We start from the raw sequence: 16,371 nt of genomic DNA on the forward strand, positions 1-16,371 counted from the left end.
AGAAATAACAAGCCAGGCCACCTTAACCTAGCTTCTAACAGATCTCATTTTGCACCAAGACAAGTATTTCGAATACATACCTGGAATCATTTGAGTTGGAAGGAACATTTAAAGGCCATCCAGTCCAACTCCCCTGCAATGAACAGACACCCACAGTTCAATCATGTTGCTCAGAGTCCCTTCCAGCCTGACCTTGGATGTCTCCAGGGATGGGGCACCCACATCTCTGGGTAACCCGTTTCAGTACCTCATCACCTTGATTGTAACTTCTCTACGTCTAACCTATTTCTCCCCCCTTTTTAGTTTGAAACCATTTTCCTTTGTCCCATCACAACAGACCGTGCTAAGAACCTATCCTCTTCCTTATTACAGACCCCTTTAGATACTCAAAAGGCTGCTCCCAGGTCCCCTCTGAGCCTTCTCTTCTACAGGCTGGACAGCCCCAGCTCTCTCAACCTGTCCTTGTAGGAGAAACTTAACCTGCAAACTCACTGATCTTCCCCAGGGAATCTGCTTCTTTACCCGTACCATTCTCAAAACAAAGATTCAAAGCTCTGAACACTTCTAGGTTCTTGATACAGACCTACTGCGGTGGTGCAGTGGAGCTTCTCTTGCTCCAAACAGGAGGGATGAAGAAAGGCAAAGCTTAATAGATAAACAAGCAAATTACTGGACGTCAGATTCACAGGAGAGTGTTGCAGGGGAAGAAAAATATGCTGACTTCAGATTTCAAAACAACAAAGAAATACCTTTGCAGGCATTGCAGAACTCTTCTCCGTTAGCGAAGTTGAAATTTAACCTACAACATAGTTTTCTTCTTAAACCAGGCTCTTCCAATTTCTCCTACTTAGTGACTTATCTTAATCCAACATCCTAATCATTATATCTATTCTTTTTACCAACCAAGTAGACCCATTTATACTGTCTGTACATTTTTCCAGTCTATCTGCTATGACAGCTGACATATTATGCATTTTAAGTCTCAATTCAGCATTTTGAAGTTGCTTCATTTTATGCTTCTCTTAAAACAGCTGTGATTAACTTACCTGACAGTCCCTGGAATTCTACAGCTAGTGCATGCTTTTCTTATGCAACCACACAACCTGAATTTGTGCTTATTGCACAGTCTGTGTGTGTGTTGGCCTGAATGACGTGCTAGTGTTGTTGTTTCTTTTTCTGGATCAGAAAATTCGCATCTTAAAAGAAGTGCTACTTCATACTTAAGTAACATTTCATTCTTTCACTGCTGAACTATAAATGCTAAGAATACAGGGATGTCTAAGTGACAGATACTTCCAAATCATATCCTCTTAAAAAAAGAAGAGGGAGAAAAAGAGCACACTTTTTTTTTTAAAGTAGGAAAAAAAAACCCAACACACAAGAAGTCCCACCCCATAACCATGAAGCTGCCATGAGCACCGTCCTTAAAGCCAAGTAAATCTCTATTATCTATATTATGCTTCCCTCTACTGATTCATCTAGGAAGTGCAGTCACTCCCTTTAGAGTGACTACGAAAAGATAATTTGCAAAAAATTATGCATATTCATTTATTCCTTTATAATCAAACTGAACCAGAAAGGTATTCATGCATTTTGTAAACGCCGATTCGAAGAAACAGTCAATTTGATAAAGCAAACTATTCTTTTAGAGCTGGAGCGTGACCTGCATCATCTTTGTTCTTTGGATGTTAGATGTCTGGAATTACCTTGTCCTGAATCAATGTCAGAAGATTCTATGATAAAGATCATACTTCAAAGATCCTGCACCTAAACTCTGTATACACATTTCCTCTGAATATTCCTTAAAAAAAAAAAAAATATTTAAGTTACTGGTAAAACTTGTAAATCAGCTTAATAAAAGTTTCATTTTGTTCATGAAAAATGAAAGGCATGGAGTAAAACTACTCCCACCGATCTCATGTTAATTATTACATGAAAAATCACCTGCAACATGCTAACATTCTGATGTAGTCATTTACAACCTATGACAAAAAAAAACCCAAAACGTCAGGCAAAAAAGATTCAAAGGCAAAGAAACGTAACTAAATACTAAAAAAAAAAAAGTGAAGCACCAAAGAATTATTGTGGAAACAATTTGTCATACGTCACAAAGCAGTTATGCATGTCATGTAACTGATTCCAAGGAATGAATTCCACAGACACATTAAAATCGTCAAAACAGTGGTGGTCTTTATTTCCATCAGACATGTTAACAATTAGGTTAATATGAACTCATTTCACCATCTGTGAGATATGGAAATTAATGATTATTAAAAAAGTGAATAAACCCCCTTCCAAAAATATACTGGATAATACATGTGTCTGAATTTTACACTACCCTCCCGATGAGCCCTTTATGCTATGTGACATGACATACAGCTCTACAAGACAAAATAATTTGTGGACTTCTTCAGCCTTTGATTTGTGAGCCTTCAAGGTTCCCAGGAAAAGCAAGCTTGTCCACCCTATGCAGCTAAGTACATAGATTTCAGAAGGATCTCACCTCAATACAAATATCTGGAGATTTGCCAATCAAACCAAGGTAGAAAATAACATACTGGAACAAACACTTAAACCTTGGTGTCCTGCAGGGAAAGTAAGCCTTAGCTTAAAAACAGAAAATGCATTAGCAATAATCTTTCTAACTTTAGAAACTGGGCTTTGGATAATGCAGTTAACGCTTGGTTTTGATCACCAGCAACTTAGAAATCACAGACTACAGAAAAGTCTTCAAATAAATTGAAGTAATCTCCTCCCTTTCCCACCTATCACCAAGTACGTACCATATAAATAACTACCGTACTACAGAGCTCTTCAGACAAATCACTTTCAACATTAATGGGATTTCATTTTAGTGTCAAGTTAGCAGCCTGTTCCTGATTGTGAAAATCAGGACAACTGAAGAATTAACTTTTCACCACACACTCTCCCTCCTAAAGTTCTCGTGCGTTCTTGCCAAGAAACTCACGAAGTCACAGGAAAGCCTGTATTTTTATTTTTATTTTTTGACAGGATGAGGGAAAGGTGTTAAATAAAAGCGACTCATCTAAAGAGAAAAGGCAACAAATCAACAACTAGTTTTCACAGTAAAAATGCATCAGCTTCGTAGTTTCATTTGAAACCAAGAACAAATCATGAAACGTCATGAAAATAAGAAAAAAATCTCCTAGAGTGATTACTAAATGAAGTTAAAATTACCACACTATGATCAGTAAACCCCAGAAGAAAAGCAGATGCCTTGTATCACAGATCCTACATTAAACAGTATACAGTTAAAATAATTCCATAAACTCTGTATGTTTGGCAACGTTGCACATTTTCCCCCTAAAAAATACAGTGTACAGAAAAAAAAATCTCAGTATTCCCAGTATGAACTCCGAAGTGTAAGCTCAAAACCCAGAAGTTAAAGATCAGCTAAAAGGATTTTAAATTATTTACAAATCCAGCAGTTAGAACTATCATAATGGCTTCATTTCCATCCTTGTAGTGGCTTTCACTCTTATCCAGCAGCATCTGCAGTAGATATCTCTTGAGACATCTTCATCATTGATCATCTGTCATTTTAAGCAGTTCTAAAAGCGCCCCAACAGCTCCAAAATAACCCTTTAAATAAGACCAGAAAAACAAAACTAATCAAACTCCCAAATCAGACATATGCATGAACATGTAAAGCCCCCCATCTTAGTAAAGCAATTAAAAAGACCTTTCTTACAAGATTGAACCTTGATGTGCCAATCTTTTCTGTATCTGAACTACAGCATAATGTGATCTTCTTTAAGTCTAAGAGAGCATTATATCAAGAAAAGTCTTATACAGTTCTCTAAAACCATTAAAAAATAAATATAAATATATAAATATATAACTACAGAAAAGCTATAAAGATGCTGTATGAAGGCAGTGTAGTTTCCCTTATAAACACAGCCACCTGAAAATCCCCTTAAAAACATCTGCCAAAATTCATTCTAGTTGAGGTTTATATGGAACAGCCCACAGAAGAGCACATTTGATACTAGGACCAGGAAGCAGATTAAGATGTGCAACATTTAGTGCAACATAAATACCACAAGATTAGTGGTCAACCCAGGAAGTTAATGAGGGGTATTTTCCAATGAACTCATAATGAAATTATGCAGAACTTAGCTTGCACTTTGAAGGAACATCGTGGAACATCCCCTTCAACTCCCTCAAAAAGTCAAAAACAATAAGACCTTTTCCTTACCAACAGAAATTCAACATATATTTCCTTACCTCATGTTCCAAAAATAGAGCTTTCAGCTGTCCCTTGGACCAGTAATCCATAGCATATGCTAGCACCTTCATTGAAATCATATTAATTCTGAGAAAGTTTCCAACAAATACCACTTTGTCGATGTTCTGTAAAATTGAAAAGCACATCAGCAAAAATTAGATTCAGCTATGCTATTTCTCTCATTCAACACATACTTCTGCCTCTACTATAAAGTTACATGGGTATTTTGAGATATGTATGTTCTCCAGACAGAGAAGTCTCAAAATAATTCTAGTTATTGACCACTACATATTAACGTTGCAAGAAAAGAAGTTTTATTCCAAACAGTGAGAGACTGGTAAAACAGATGGGGAATTTTTGCTTAGAAGCCCACGACCTAAGGTTCCACAGGAGTATCGAGGGAACATTAGAAATATATCCTCCAGAGTCCTCTAGTGAAGACTAACAGCAAAATCCTGCCAAGATAGGAATTACTAAGGGCTATATTCATACAACTCTATAAAGCCTAGCACTTTGTACACTTTGCTCTGCAGCAATCATTTTGCTACGAAGTGCAATTCTGTGGTGTCCAGTAAGTAACATACTACACAAACACCTTCACCTGAATGCCTACTACTGGAGAGCAGGGATACCCAGATGCAAACATTTACTTAATCTCCAATGACTTGGAGTCACAATTGTGATTACAGTTCTCAAATCAGACACAAGATTACACATTTATTTACATAACGCGGGGTTATAGTAATACATTCACTTAGACCCTGCAGTCCCATCAGCATGCACCTGTATGCTTTCCTAAGGATTTACATTGCTCATACTAGGAAATTCTCAAGCTTCACAAGGCTGCTATTAAAAATGGCCAAAAATACTCTGCATCCTCTGACAAGTCAGTTTTGGCTTTACAACTCACAAAGAAAGATAGAAAGAAAGGATACACATGTAACTATTTTCCTGCAAGTCAACACCACCAGATTGATTAGAACTTGTCTGAATTTCATTCTCATCAAAATTTTTTCTAATGAATATACACAGTAAGCTACTGTTATCAGAAATTCAAGCAAGAAGAACTCAACACAAAGAATTATTAAAAACTTAATAGTCATATTTGTCTACTAGAATAGCAGTGTGTATTAACATGCAAGTTTCCTATCAGCTCTGTTTTCCAACATTAACAATCTTTAACTGCGTGAAATCAAGGAATTTCCTATATGCTAGAATTGAAAACAGCTTTAGCATTTTTTAGGACTTAGAAAAATGAGCTACTTTATCTCTTAAGAGAGTCTTGCCATCTTACTTTCAAATTGTTCACAGCTGAACTATCTGAAGTTGAAAGAAAGAAGCCTTAAACTCATAAAGGGTAGTGATGAAATGCTTGCCTACGCTAACCAAATATAACATCCTGGTGAAAATATGCACTCTTCCATTCTGGGGTTTTGGCTCTACTATTCAACAGCCTTGCAGTAGAAAACTATAGCATACCTTTGAGTAAAGTACACATTACATACTGGCCAATTTAATTGAACACTGGAATTTATATCAATGATGCAATAAGAAAATCCATCCTGCACATATTTTTGCAAGAAGGCTTGTAAAGATGTCTACATGCTCTGCTAGTATGAGAAGCGTAAACCAAGAAGATTGGTTTCCTTTACGTTTATCTGTTGTGCCTAGAACAAACTGTTTCAAATGATGTGCAGCCAAATAGTTTCAGACTATGGAATTTTTCTACTCTCCTGCCAACTTCGTGCAAGTAAACTTTCCTTTGAAGTTTTGCAGGCTGAATATTTTATTTATTCCCCAGCCTCATTTTTTCCTGCACACATGCAAGTCATTTTCAACACAACATTAAGGATGCAATCACTGAAAAAAAAAATTATGAAAACCCATGCTTCGGGGCATAAATTGATTTTGTAAAAGTGAGCTTCAACAAAACCCTAATCTAATACATACAGCATTTCACAAAATAATATCAAATTCAACTGTTTTCTAAGCATACAGCTCCCACTTGGCTATTTCATTCACCAGACTTCTAGCAAGTTAGAGCTGTATCTCACAAAAACAATTTAGGTGTCTGGAGTATTTGTTAGAACAATAGCTTTCTTTGAGGAAAAAGTAACACTATCTAAAGTAGCTGCCTTGCAACAATATACTACATTTGAAGTATTTTCAAAGGATATATAAAGCCACTGAATTAAGTTTTCTTTTGTTTCAGAAAGAAAAAAAGTCACAGAATAAATTTATTTCTCAAACGTTAGGCAAATTTTACTTTGATGTTGTCTAGGATGTGAAGCATACTTAATATATCACTTACTCTCCTCCATAAAACGCTATGGATCACATCTAGTTTTTATATGTCTGTCCACAAAACATAAGTGTTAGCAACTTTTTCACCATGACACAGAAGCATTAGTTTCATTAGTAGCCTATTTCCTCCTCTGAATGCATCGCATGTGGTTCCCTGCTGCAATTCTCCATGCTTTGATAGCCCTGTACAATGCTGCTTGAACTCCATGCCACAAGGCAACACTGTAAAGAAGCTGAAAGCAAAGAGAAGACTTGAAAGAGAATCATCAGGACTGAAAAACTGCCAAAAACGTACGGAGCCACTTTTCACAGTGAAGCAAGGTCATCAGTAACAATTGATATGAGCACACACAGACGTTTGCCTGTTCAAAATATTTTATAAGTGGCTCTAGAAAGGATATCAGCAACAAACATTTATCGGCATACGAATTTAATCATCAGAATCAAACCAAGAAGTCAATGGTACAGAAATGCTGAAGAGATTTAGCAGCTTGAATCAAAAACGGTAGATGAAATTTGAGATTAAGGAAATGGAATGAGATGGAGATGGGAGAAAGACTTTGGTACTCAGACAAGTTCTAGATCAGCCACTACCATTCAAGTAGTGATTAAGTGAGAAATTATTAATTACCTGCTATTTCTCAAAACAACAATGAAAAAAGCACCCAATGAAGCAATCAGATGGCTTATCAGGTGGTCTGGGAATTTGTTTGGGGTTTTGGATTACCTCTTTTAAAAATAAAAAAAGCACTTTTTCTTTTTAATAGAGAACACTGCAGAGCTAAAAACAGCAGTGTGTGGAAAAAAAAAAAAAATCAGACAAATTTCTGGAGATCAGACAGAAAGAGAACCGTTACCATATAATAATGAAGGATGGAACTTACAGATCAAAAGAAATTCCTACATATTTATAAGAAGCTGTAAAGATGTACTCAACAGCCCATCCTTAGTTACCATGTCTAAAGAAAAGAATGCAACAAGCAACTAACAGGGGTCTTAAGTTAGAATAAACTGTATTTTCTCTCGATCCAATATAGTAAATACCATAACTACGACAAAATTTAATACAAAATGCAATTCTAATCATGGTATAACAAGGTCTGTTATTAATTAAGAGGTGATATAAAAGCATTAATTTTGATTACAAAGGCATGCATATTTATCACAGTTTGAGAACAATTGGGCAGCTCCAAGTACCAATAGATTAAGCAGAGTTTTAAAGCCAACTGTTCTGCCCTCTTCTCTACTTCTGAAAATCAAAGTACCTTATGTTTTGCCTCAAAGCATACGTGACACATCCAAAGAGCTAGGAGAGATCATTAAATATATACCTATTTTCCAAGGTACATATCTACCATAAAGCAATTTGAATTTTTGTATTCCGATAACATTACTCCATTGTTGCTAAATAGCTTAAGTTCATAGTAAATACACCATCTTACCTCATTCAGTGCACACATGCGAGCAATAGAACCAATGTTGTTGGTGATAGTAACCAAAGTAGCTCTGGCCAAGTCCTCTTTACTGATAGATTCTCTCTTTTCTTTACTCATCATATGGCCAAAGCTGTGGGAGAAAAATCATTCCTTTTAACATGAGGCATTTAGGAGTGCTAAAAGCCCTTAGAAACATTATTTAATGTTTCGCTTGGATTTGCTATCCGTTATCCTTAGACATAATGAAACTTGAAAAGTGATCATACTGAAAATAGAAAGAAATAAGATGCCTCTTCATTAAGTAACTGCAATTCAATGAAAACAAACTGCAGAGTACTGCTTGTATCTGCTTAAAAAAAAAAAAAACAAGGGTAAGAAGTAGGTGAGAGATCCAAGGACAAACTACATGATACATTCAGAGTGACAGTTCCACATGGACACAGTGCATAGTTCAGGGACTATGCACTCAGTTCAACATACACAGTAAGTTTCCTATAAACTCCTTGAAAACAGCTTATTTAAAGTGTACCTTGAGGCTACAGCAGACCCTTGAAGGCCAAACCGCTCATAATCTCCTCCGTAAATATCCTTCACCAGTTTATCCACATTGGTGCTGTCTCCTTTCGCAGCCATTTCTAGCGCTTCTTCAAACGTCTCACAGCCAGTCAGCAAGCAGCAGAGGCCCAGGAATGTTCCTCCTCCCAGGCTAGAAAAGCACATTTGTTTCAGATCAGCAGCTTGAACTAGCTTTCAATACAGTTCTTCAGATTCTTGCTTTCAAAATGCTCTACACAGCTACCAATGGTAATACTGCAGCTCTTGAAGAAATGAAGAAAGAACCCTTTACTGAGCTCCTGCTTGACAGACATTCATAGTTCTAACTGAACCACTCTTTCTAATATCTAAATAGAAATGCTTAGTTGACAATATGGCTCAATCCACCTCTGCAGTTATTTGTCTGCTATTGGTGGCACTCTAGCAAGTTTTCTTTGAATAACAATTAGCAGCCAGCAGATCATCTGAGTCAAGATAAGAGAATAAATGGCAAACAAAGCTAAGCATCTCTGCTGAAGTAAGTAGCTAAGATGGATCTTGTCCCCCTGGTAGTGGAAGGGAACAGTCTAGTTGGATCCTGTTCAAAGCAAAGCATCAGCCCAGAACGTCTGCCTTGGCCTCCAGAGAACTTAGAATAAGGAGAATCATATCATTTGAAAACCTTGCACAGGATGAAGTGCAATATTTACAGACTTTAGCAGGGAGTGTTCTAACAGATTATTAACTCATCATTAAAATCCTACTGTGGACTCTGCTGTCTTTACAGACATGAACTTCAACTTACTAACCTCTAGATACATCCTTACTCTTTCTTAACCTTTGATAAAGTTTACTTATTGGCACAGATCACAGTCATGCTGACTGGAGCCACTGTAAACAAGAGGACCAGTGAGACACATTTGCACTTCACAAAAATCACAGGTTAGACAGGAACACTGTTCAGTCAGTGCTGTTAGATCATTAGGAAGGTCTTTCAGAACACAGCCAGTAGTGCTCTAATACATTCAATATCTGAACAGTGGGAAGCTGACATCAGCCATGAGACAGTATTGATTTCACCATCTGTAACAAGTCAGCAACCCACTGCACTCATGTTTTCCCTTTTGTAATGGAAAGGACTAGAAGCTCATCCACTCATACTGAAAGTATGGTTGAAAAACAACCAGAAATGCAAGAAAATCAAAGCCTCTTAAGTTTGTGTTATTTTGTATTATACAGAAAATGGCTCACGTCTACATTTATGTTAAAGATATTTTATATAATGCAACAGAAGTCACATGTACAGTCATTTGCAGTGAATATACATATGAAAAACTTTATTAATACGTACCACGCCCTGAAGAACAGAAAGCAGCTTTGGAAGGGGCTATAACAAATCCAGAGCTCCTCTGGTTGTTGCTTTTGAAGTGGACTTTTTGTTTAAAGTCATATTAAACTCATATTACTAATATGAAGCATACCAATGAGGAAAAAAGTGCATGGATCCATGTGTGCTTTTAATACTAGTTGAAAACATGCACACCCAGACTAAAATGGTTCCTACATCTAAGCATTTACTGTGGTCACATCTGTGAGTCAACTTAATCATGTCTCAAGCTGTTTTGTGACCTCAAGAGCAAAATTCTGCACCTACGCCATTGAAGGTATCCCAAGCTCTTCAACAGAGAGACCACATCTTAATCTTCTACTGAACACAGGCCAGAGGCCCTTTCAACTCAGCTGCATCTCACAAATGATTCCAGAGAGCACTAGCTGACACCAGCAGAAGTCACACCAATGCTCAAGAACACAGATAATCAAATTCTAGTCTTTATACACTGGCATTCGTTAACCTACCAGCATCATCCACAGTCTACTGCTATCAATAAGGAAGCAAGATCCACTAAGAGCCCTCTGCCAAAATCCAGTGGTAGGAGGCAATTCTACAAAGTTTTGCTGTACTCTGGATACACATTCTAACTATTAAGCAAGAGGTTTTTGCTCAGCCCAAATGTTTTTACTTTACTGCTGTGGCTAATATGGAGGATCAAAGCGTAGGGAGAACATTTATATACCAGGACAGCTCTACTTCACTAACTCACAGCAAGAGACAGGAAGTAGAGAAGAACACCAAGAAGAGATTAAGGCAGCTCTGAAGCTGAGGGGATAAATTATTTCACTGACCCAAACCCCGCTCTGACAAAAACCTGAGCTATTTCCAGTCTTATTACTACTGAGATTTAGAAGGCACGGGAAGATGAACACAATTTGGAGCTGCATATACAGCCACTGTCTGCTTCTATCTGTTGAATTACTGAGCAAATAAATATTTACCTGGATCCTGTAACTCTCTTGTAATTGTCCTTAGAATACACAGCTAGGATGCTGACTCCTGAGCCCATGTTAACCAGCAGCATAGGATATGGATTATCAAGGCAGTAAGGCTTCTTCTGGCACTGTTCAGGATCTGTAGGATTTTCAAAATAATAGCACTCTGGTTGGCCATTGAAACCAACAGAATCAACATAAAGCAGGCCCTGGATCAAACAGTCCAATTCATCCAGTTTGTGGAGTTGCAGATCAGCAATCTGGAGCAGAACAAGAAATTCATAAATATTTCTTAGTATAATCCTACACTGAGAAGGAGAGAAAGCTCTGATGAAGCATTTTGATCACTTTAATAAAAAAGCATCACGCTATTTAAGCAGTGCAAAGGTCTAAGCATGAAATCAAAAGGAAATGGTATCGGCCTGACAACAGGTTCCTCTCAAAACAATGTGCGATGCAGCACTGCCCTTCAGTTCCTTTACCTTCAAAATATTCCGTGCTTCTCAAGCAGTCCAGGAAATATTTCCCTCTCATTTACTGTCTGTGGCAGTAATGTCTTCCCCTTTATCCCCATCCCAAGAGAGATGCCCTCTGAAGCTTCAGGATAGCATCTGACACTGGTGGGTAAAAACGCAATCCTCAGGACGCAAAGTGCTTTAACTCATCATCCAACTACATTTTCCCAGCAATTTAATGCAGTGTTTGATAGAACGAGTGAGGTCAGGAAATTGCAGTTAGACAAGAAGATAACTCAAGCTTTACAAAGTACACATTCTTATAATAATATGAATTAGGTATGCAGTGGATTATGCACACAAAATGTTATTTTAAAGCATTTCACCAGTGATATGAAAGCTGTTTCTTTGAATTTCAATCAGTATTTTAAAACACCTCAAGAAAAAATACAGTTTTCCACCAAATGTTGGGAATGCTATCTAAAAAGCAAACAAAAACAACCTCAAGCACATGCCCCCCGCATAATGTTTATAGAAATTAAACGCTATCAGAGGGCAGAAAAAAATTCTAAGGGCTTAAAACAGAGATTCTTTCAGATCCCACAGGTCACCCAGGACTGTGCTTCAGCGGACAGTCCCACATGTCACAGCACTCTGTTTACCAGAATTAGAAATTAGACTCATTTCTAGAAATAGGATATGGTGACAATCTGTAGGAAGCTTCCTTTCTAGATGACACTGAGTTCAGAATAGAAAAATTGCTCATCCAAATCCTGAGGTCATCTGTATCTTCACATCTGCACAAAGCATCTAATCTGCTCCACTTCTACCAGAAAAAGCAACAGGGCACTGGCAGCAAGAAGGAGCTGTACAGCTTGGAGCTGCTTCTCAAATATTTGCATATTACTACATTTTTTTTTTTTTTTTTTTTAACAGCTAATGGTTTATGAGGCTACTTCCCCCCTATTTCTAATTCTGGAAGCTGTATTAAGTCACTATAAAGAGAAGTTATTTTTGTGGAACAGGCACAGCCAACAGGTTACATTCTTTTGAGCTATTTAAAATCTCTCCCCTCAAGTTTTCTCACTCATGCACAGCTCTAACTTGTCTGGACTGAAAGCTGTTATACTGTTGAGGTCTGTCCTTCTTTTGTGTGTGCCAGTACTCAAAACCATAGAAGTGAAATAATACAAGACAAAAACTAGCAAAAAAACCCCAAGCAGATTAAAAGACCTCAGTGCAAATCCAGTTATTCGTAGGACAACAGACACAGATGGGGGTCATTTCTTGTGCATCAGCATTTCCTCTGCAACATTTCAAATATCTCTGTGGTTTTCTTTGTTACCATAGGCTACACAAATTTCAATTGCAGAAGTGCAGTATAAAAGACTTGAACTATTCACCAGGCAAACAAAAGGAATAAGCACAAACGGAGAGGTGGAAATTAAAGGAACATTACAAAAACCTTAGGACTATTTTTGCAAACACCTTGGATTTCAGCTAATTCTTGCAATTAGAGGAAAAACCTTCAACTAAGAGTCCTGTGGTAAAAGGGATTAACACAGTAAATGATTCACACACTTCTTCCACAATGTTACATACAGTCCATAAAGTCATGACTAGTTAGAGGCTGTATTTGTTTCATTAAAACCCACAAGCGTTGCAAACAGAATCTTCTTCCCAACAGCTACACCGGCTACAGTAGTTCTCTGGTTGAAGTGCTTCAAAAGCCCCACTTCCCTCATTTACTCTATTAAATGTATGAACTAGATGCAGCATGACAAAGCGTGATCTAACAGAGATGCATTACACACAAAGATGCTGTGAAACAGAAGCCCACAACACGAAGAGTCATTAACAGATTTATGGCCCTTTCTGCCTAAAGCTCTGTCTGCCCTATGGGCCATACAACCACAGCCACAAGTGTTACACTTTCACCACTACGGAAGCATGAGTGCTTGCACAATACCAGCAAGCAATACAAACCTAAAAGAAAAACACTTCTGGCATCAGAGCAGAAACAGACAAAATGCTTGTTTCTACCAACTCTCTGCTCTGCCCACAACAGAGCAAGAAGTTCCTTTCAAGCATAAGTTTTATTAGGTCCAATCTTCCATATACAAAAGACATTAAAATTTACTTTGGTTTTCATGGTTCTGTGCTACATATAATAGCTGATATACTTTAAGGAGAAAAGCCATATGCTGCTTTTTTTTTAATGTATGATTTGCTAGAAAACAAACCACCTTTCCTGCACAGTTACAACAATCTGTTTCTCATTTCTGGAAGGCTGGAGTCTGGCATCAGCATTCCACACATATGCCTGCCCTCAGAGACCCACAGGCTCTTCGCCCATCCCATCTCTGAGGCTCTGGGCACAACAAACCACCAGTTCTTTCCTCCCACAGCACCAATCAGGACACAGTTGCAAGAAACACAGAAACCCAGCCTCATACAAGGAGCCTTGCTGGAGCCAGGGCCACAATCACTTCCCAGTCCCTTTCACTGTGTATAAAACTGCTTTTTCTCCATTCATTCTTTGCTCACAATGACCGAAGCAGCTCAACTGCATCACAAAATAAATGTGCCTGTAAACATCATAAGTAATGGATGAGCAGCCTTACATTATTTTTTTTTTTCCTTCTACATCACCTGACCTCACTCCACTCTCTTCATCCATACCTTTCAGCTATACGAACCATCTCCCTGAAGGGAGCTGAAGTTTATGTGCAGAAATGCAGAAGAAAAATAGAAGCTCTTTAATTAAGCCAATTTTCATTGGATATTTTTCCTACAACTTCTTACAAAAATGTATTTGTAGATATTTTCCAGGCCTTTACATCCGTTGGTATGAAGGCAGACAGCATACTGTTCTACTGTTCTACCTGCTCAGCACTCCTGCAATCGTATTCAGCATGCATCTCCTCTAGAAGAGTTTTATGTCAAAGTGCTGTGAGAGGAAAAACAGCAAAACAGAGCAGTATGCTGGGTCCTGAATGGAAAAATTAACAGAGGAAAACCATATATACATTTTATAACTGAACTATTTTTCTGTCTTATGGCTTGACCATAGAAATTTCTCTTTCAGACTGCTTTTAAATACTGGGGGAAAGAAGGAAACAGAACACAGTGGACCTCAAAGAATTCCTCAGGACCTCCAAAAGCAGGAGACTCTGGACTTTAACTGTTTCAAGATCTGGATGCAACACAGTAAGGGAGTGGTGATTGCTTCCAACTGACGGTTTGAGAGCCTCAGCAACAAACTCCTAAAACAGCTTATTTCAAGGATGTACAAAAGGTTCCTTGTTACCATGCACAGACCAATCCTAAGGAAAATGAAAGCCTGCCTCTAGTTTTAAACATCTGAGGAGCACTGGAAAACACTGCCTGCTCAAGGCTTTTTTATAATACGCTCAGAATCAAGCCAGCTTTAGCCGTATTCGCATATCAGACGGTATGATTGCAACTCAAACCTAGTAAGATCAACACCGTGGTGATGACAGCAGGACAGCTGACAAAGCCTTCCTGACAAAAAAAAGCCACCAGTGTCAACTTGCTGCTCCTTTCAAGCGCGGAATCACAGGAGTGGAAGACTTGGGTCATGTTTGTTTGTTTTCATGAGCATGTAAATATTTCGACCTCAGGCAAGGAGAACACCAAACATCCCAGCTCATCTTCAGATGAACTGAGGGCAGCCATGACCTACATGCAGACTGGAAAAGCTTCATAAATCAACATCAGTACACATAATCAGTATGCGTACATCCCCTCAGCTTGTGAAAGGCTTCATCTCGTTGAAAATTCAAATTCCAAGCTCTGGAATTTCAAAAATTACGTGCAGTTTTGAGTTCATCTGGTCTAGGACTTCAAATGAGGAATAGGAAAATACTTCTGAAAGAAACTGTTAGAACTGCAACAACTTGCAAGGTTTTAATTATCAGTAACAACACCCTTGCTCACTGCATCACCTTGGCTTTTATATTTGTTCCATGCTTTGCTCCCTTTTTTTTTTTTTTATTATATATAATAGTTCAGTCTATCTTTGCTTTTCATCTCCCTCCCATTACCGCTTGTCCACTTTATAATATGTACTTTGCTTTATGTTTTGATTGCTCTGACCTCAAACAAAACCCCTGCTCCCAAACCTGCTCCATTTTGAGCTCTGATGCAATACTCCTCCCTGCTTCTTCCACACCCCGAGGCTGGAAAACATCCACTCAGAATCAAGAAAGACAAAGACTAATGCAACTAAAAGGTCAGCATAACATCCACTGAGGCAGAAGAGAATGCAGGACACTGCATCAGCTTTGGGCAGTAAAGCACCAGCTTTACTTTACATGCTCCACAGCAGACTCCTTGTCCGGGTGGCTGAAAAGATGCATTCCCTCTTTCAACAGAGAAAAGATGCACACTGTCACTCTCCACTGCCCTTTGAAGTTTCCTACATTCCTGCAGTGGCAGTAATGGAAGGTATCATGGCTACTTCACCTGTTCTCTAGATCCAGACTCTTAACTCCAGCCCAGTTTCCACACTACAGTCCAGCACCTATAACCCCCAGCAGAGGTTTCCAACCTCCTGAAACAAGTGAGATGCAGCATGATCCTTGCTAGTCTTATGCCAACCTAGAGTTACATAGCTCACACATCCTACAAAACAGGGCAATGAGTTTACTTATAAAGATGAATACTGGAGGGCAGGTTGCAAAGAAGACTGAGCGAGGCTCTTGTCAGTGGTGCCTGGCATCAGGACAGGAGGCAAAGGGCACAAACTAAAGCACAAGAGATTGCATCTGCACATCAGTAAACACTTCTGTGCTGTGCGGGTTGCCTACAGACGTTGAGTAGTCTCCCTCCTTACAGATCTTCAAAAGCCACAAGGACATGGTCCTGTGTACTGTGTGCTCTGGGTGTCACTGACCAAGGCAAGGACCAGATGGGCCCTAAGGTCCTATCAACTTCAACCACCCTGTGAAATACAATCTACTAATCATCCATAGACACTGTTTATGTCACAAATGCTAAGGAAGGAAAAGGTTCTTTTTCTCACAAGTTTTTTTTCTTATAG

General features: G+C 38.4%; 1 protein-coding gene across 9 annotated transcripts in view; it reads right to left on the bottom strand.

Annotated features, from left to right (window-relative positions):
• Positions 1-2,169: 2,169 nt before the first annotated feature.
• PANK1 (pantothenate kinase 1) overlaps positions 2,170-16,371 on the bottom strand; it is a 43,147-nt gene continuing 28,945 nt past the window's right edge. For all 9 annotated transcript variants that reach the window (XM_048947214.1, XM_048947213.1, XM_048947211.1 and 6 more), the window contains 5 exons: positions 10,858-11,111; positions 8,519-8,695; positions 7,996-8,119; positions 4,249-4,374; positions 2,170-3,603 (listed from right to left, as the gene is read on the bottom strand). In XM_048947214.1, the coding sequence (XP_048803171.1) occupies positions 3,544-3,603; positions 4,249-4,374; positions 7,996-8,119; positions 8,519-8,695; positions 10,858-11,111 (741 nt within the window). In that variant the 3' untranslated portion in view covers positions 2,170-3,543. The remainder of the gene's footprint in view (positions 3,604-4,248; positions 4,375-7,995; positions 8,120-8,518; positions 8,696-10,857; positions 11,112-16,371) is intronic.

Source organism: Lagopus muta, chromosome 5, assembly GCF_023343835.1.
Source record: "Lagopus muta isolate bLagMut1 chromosome 5, bLagMut1 primary, whole genome shotgun sequence".
NCBI lineage: Eukaryota > Metazoa > Chordata > Aves > Galliformes > Phasianidae > Lagopus > Lagopus muta.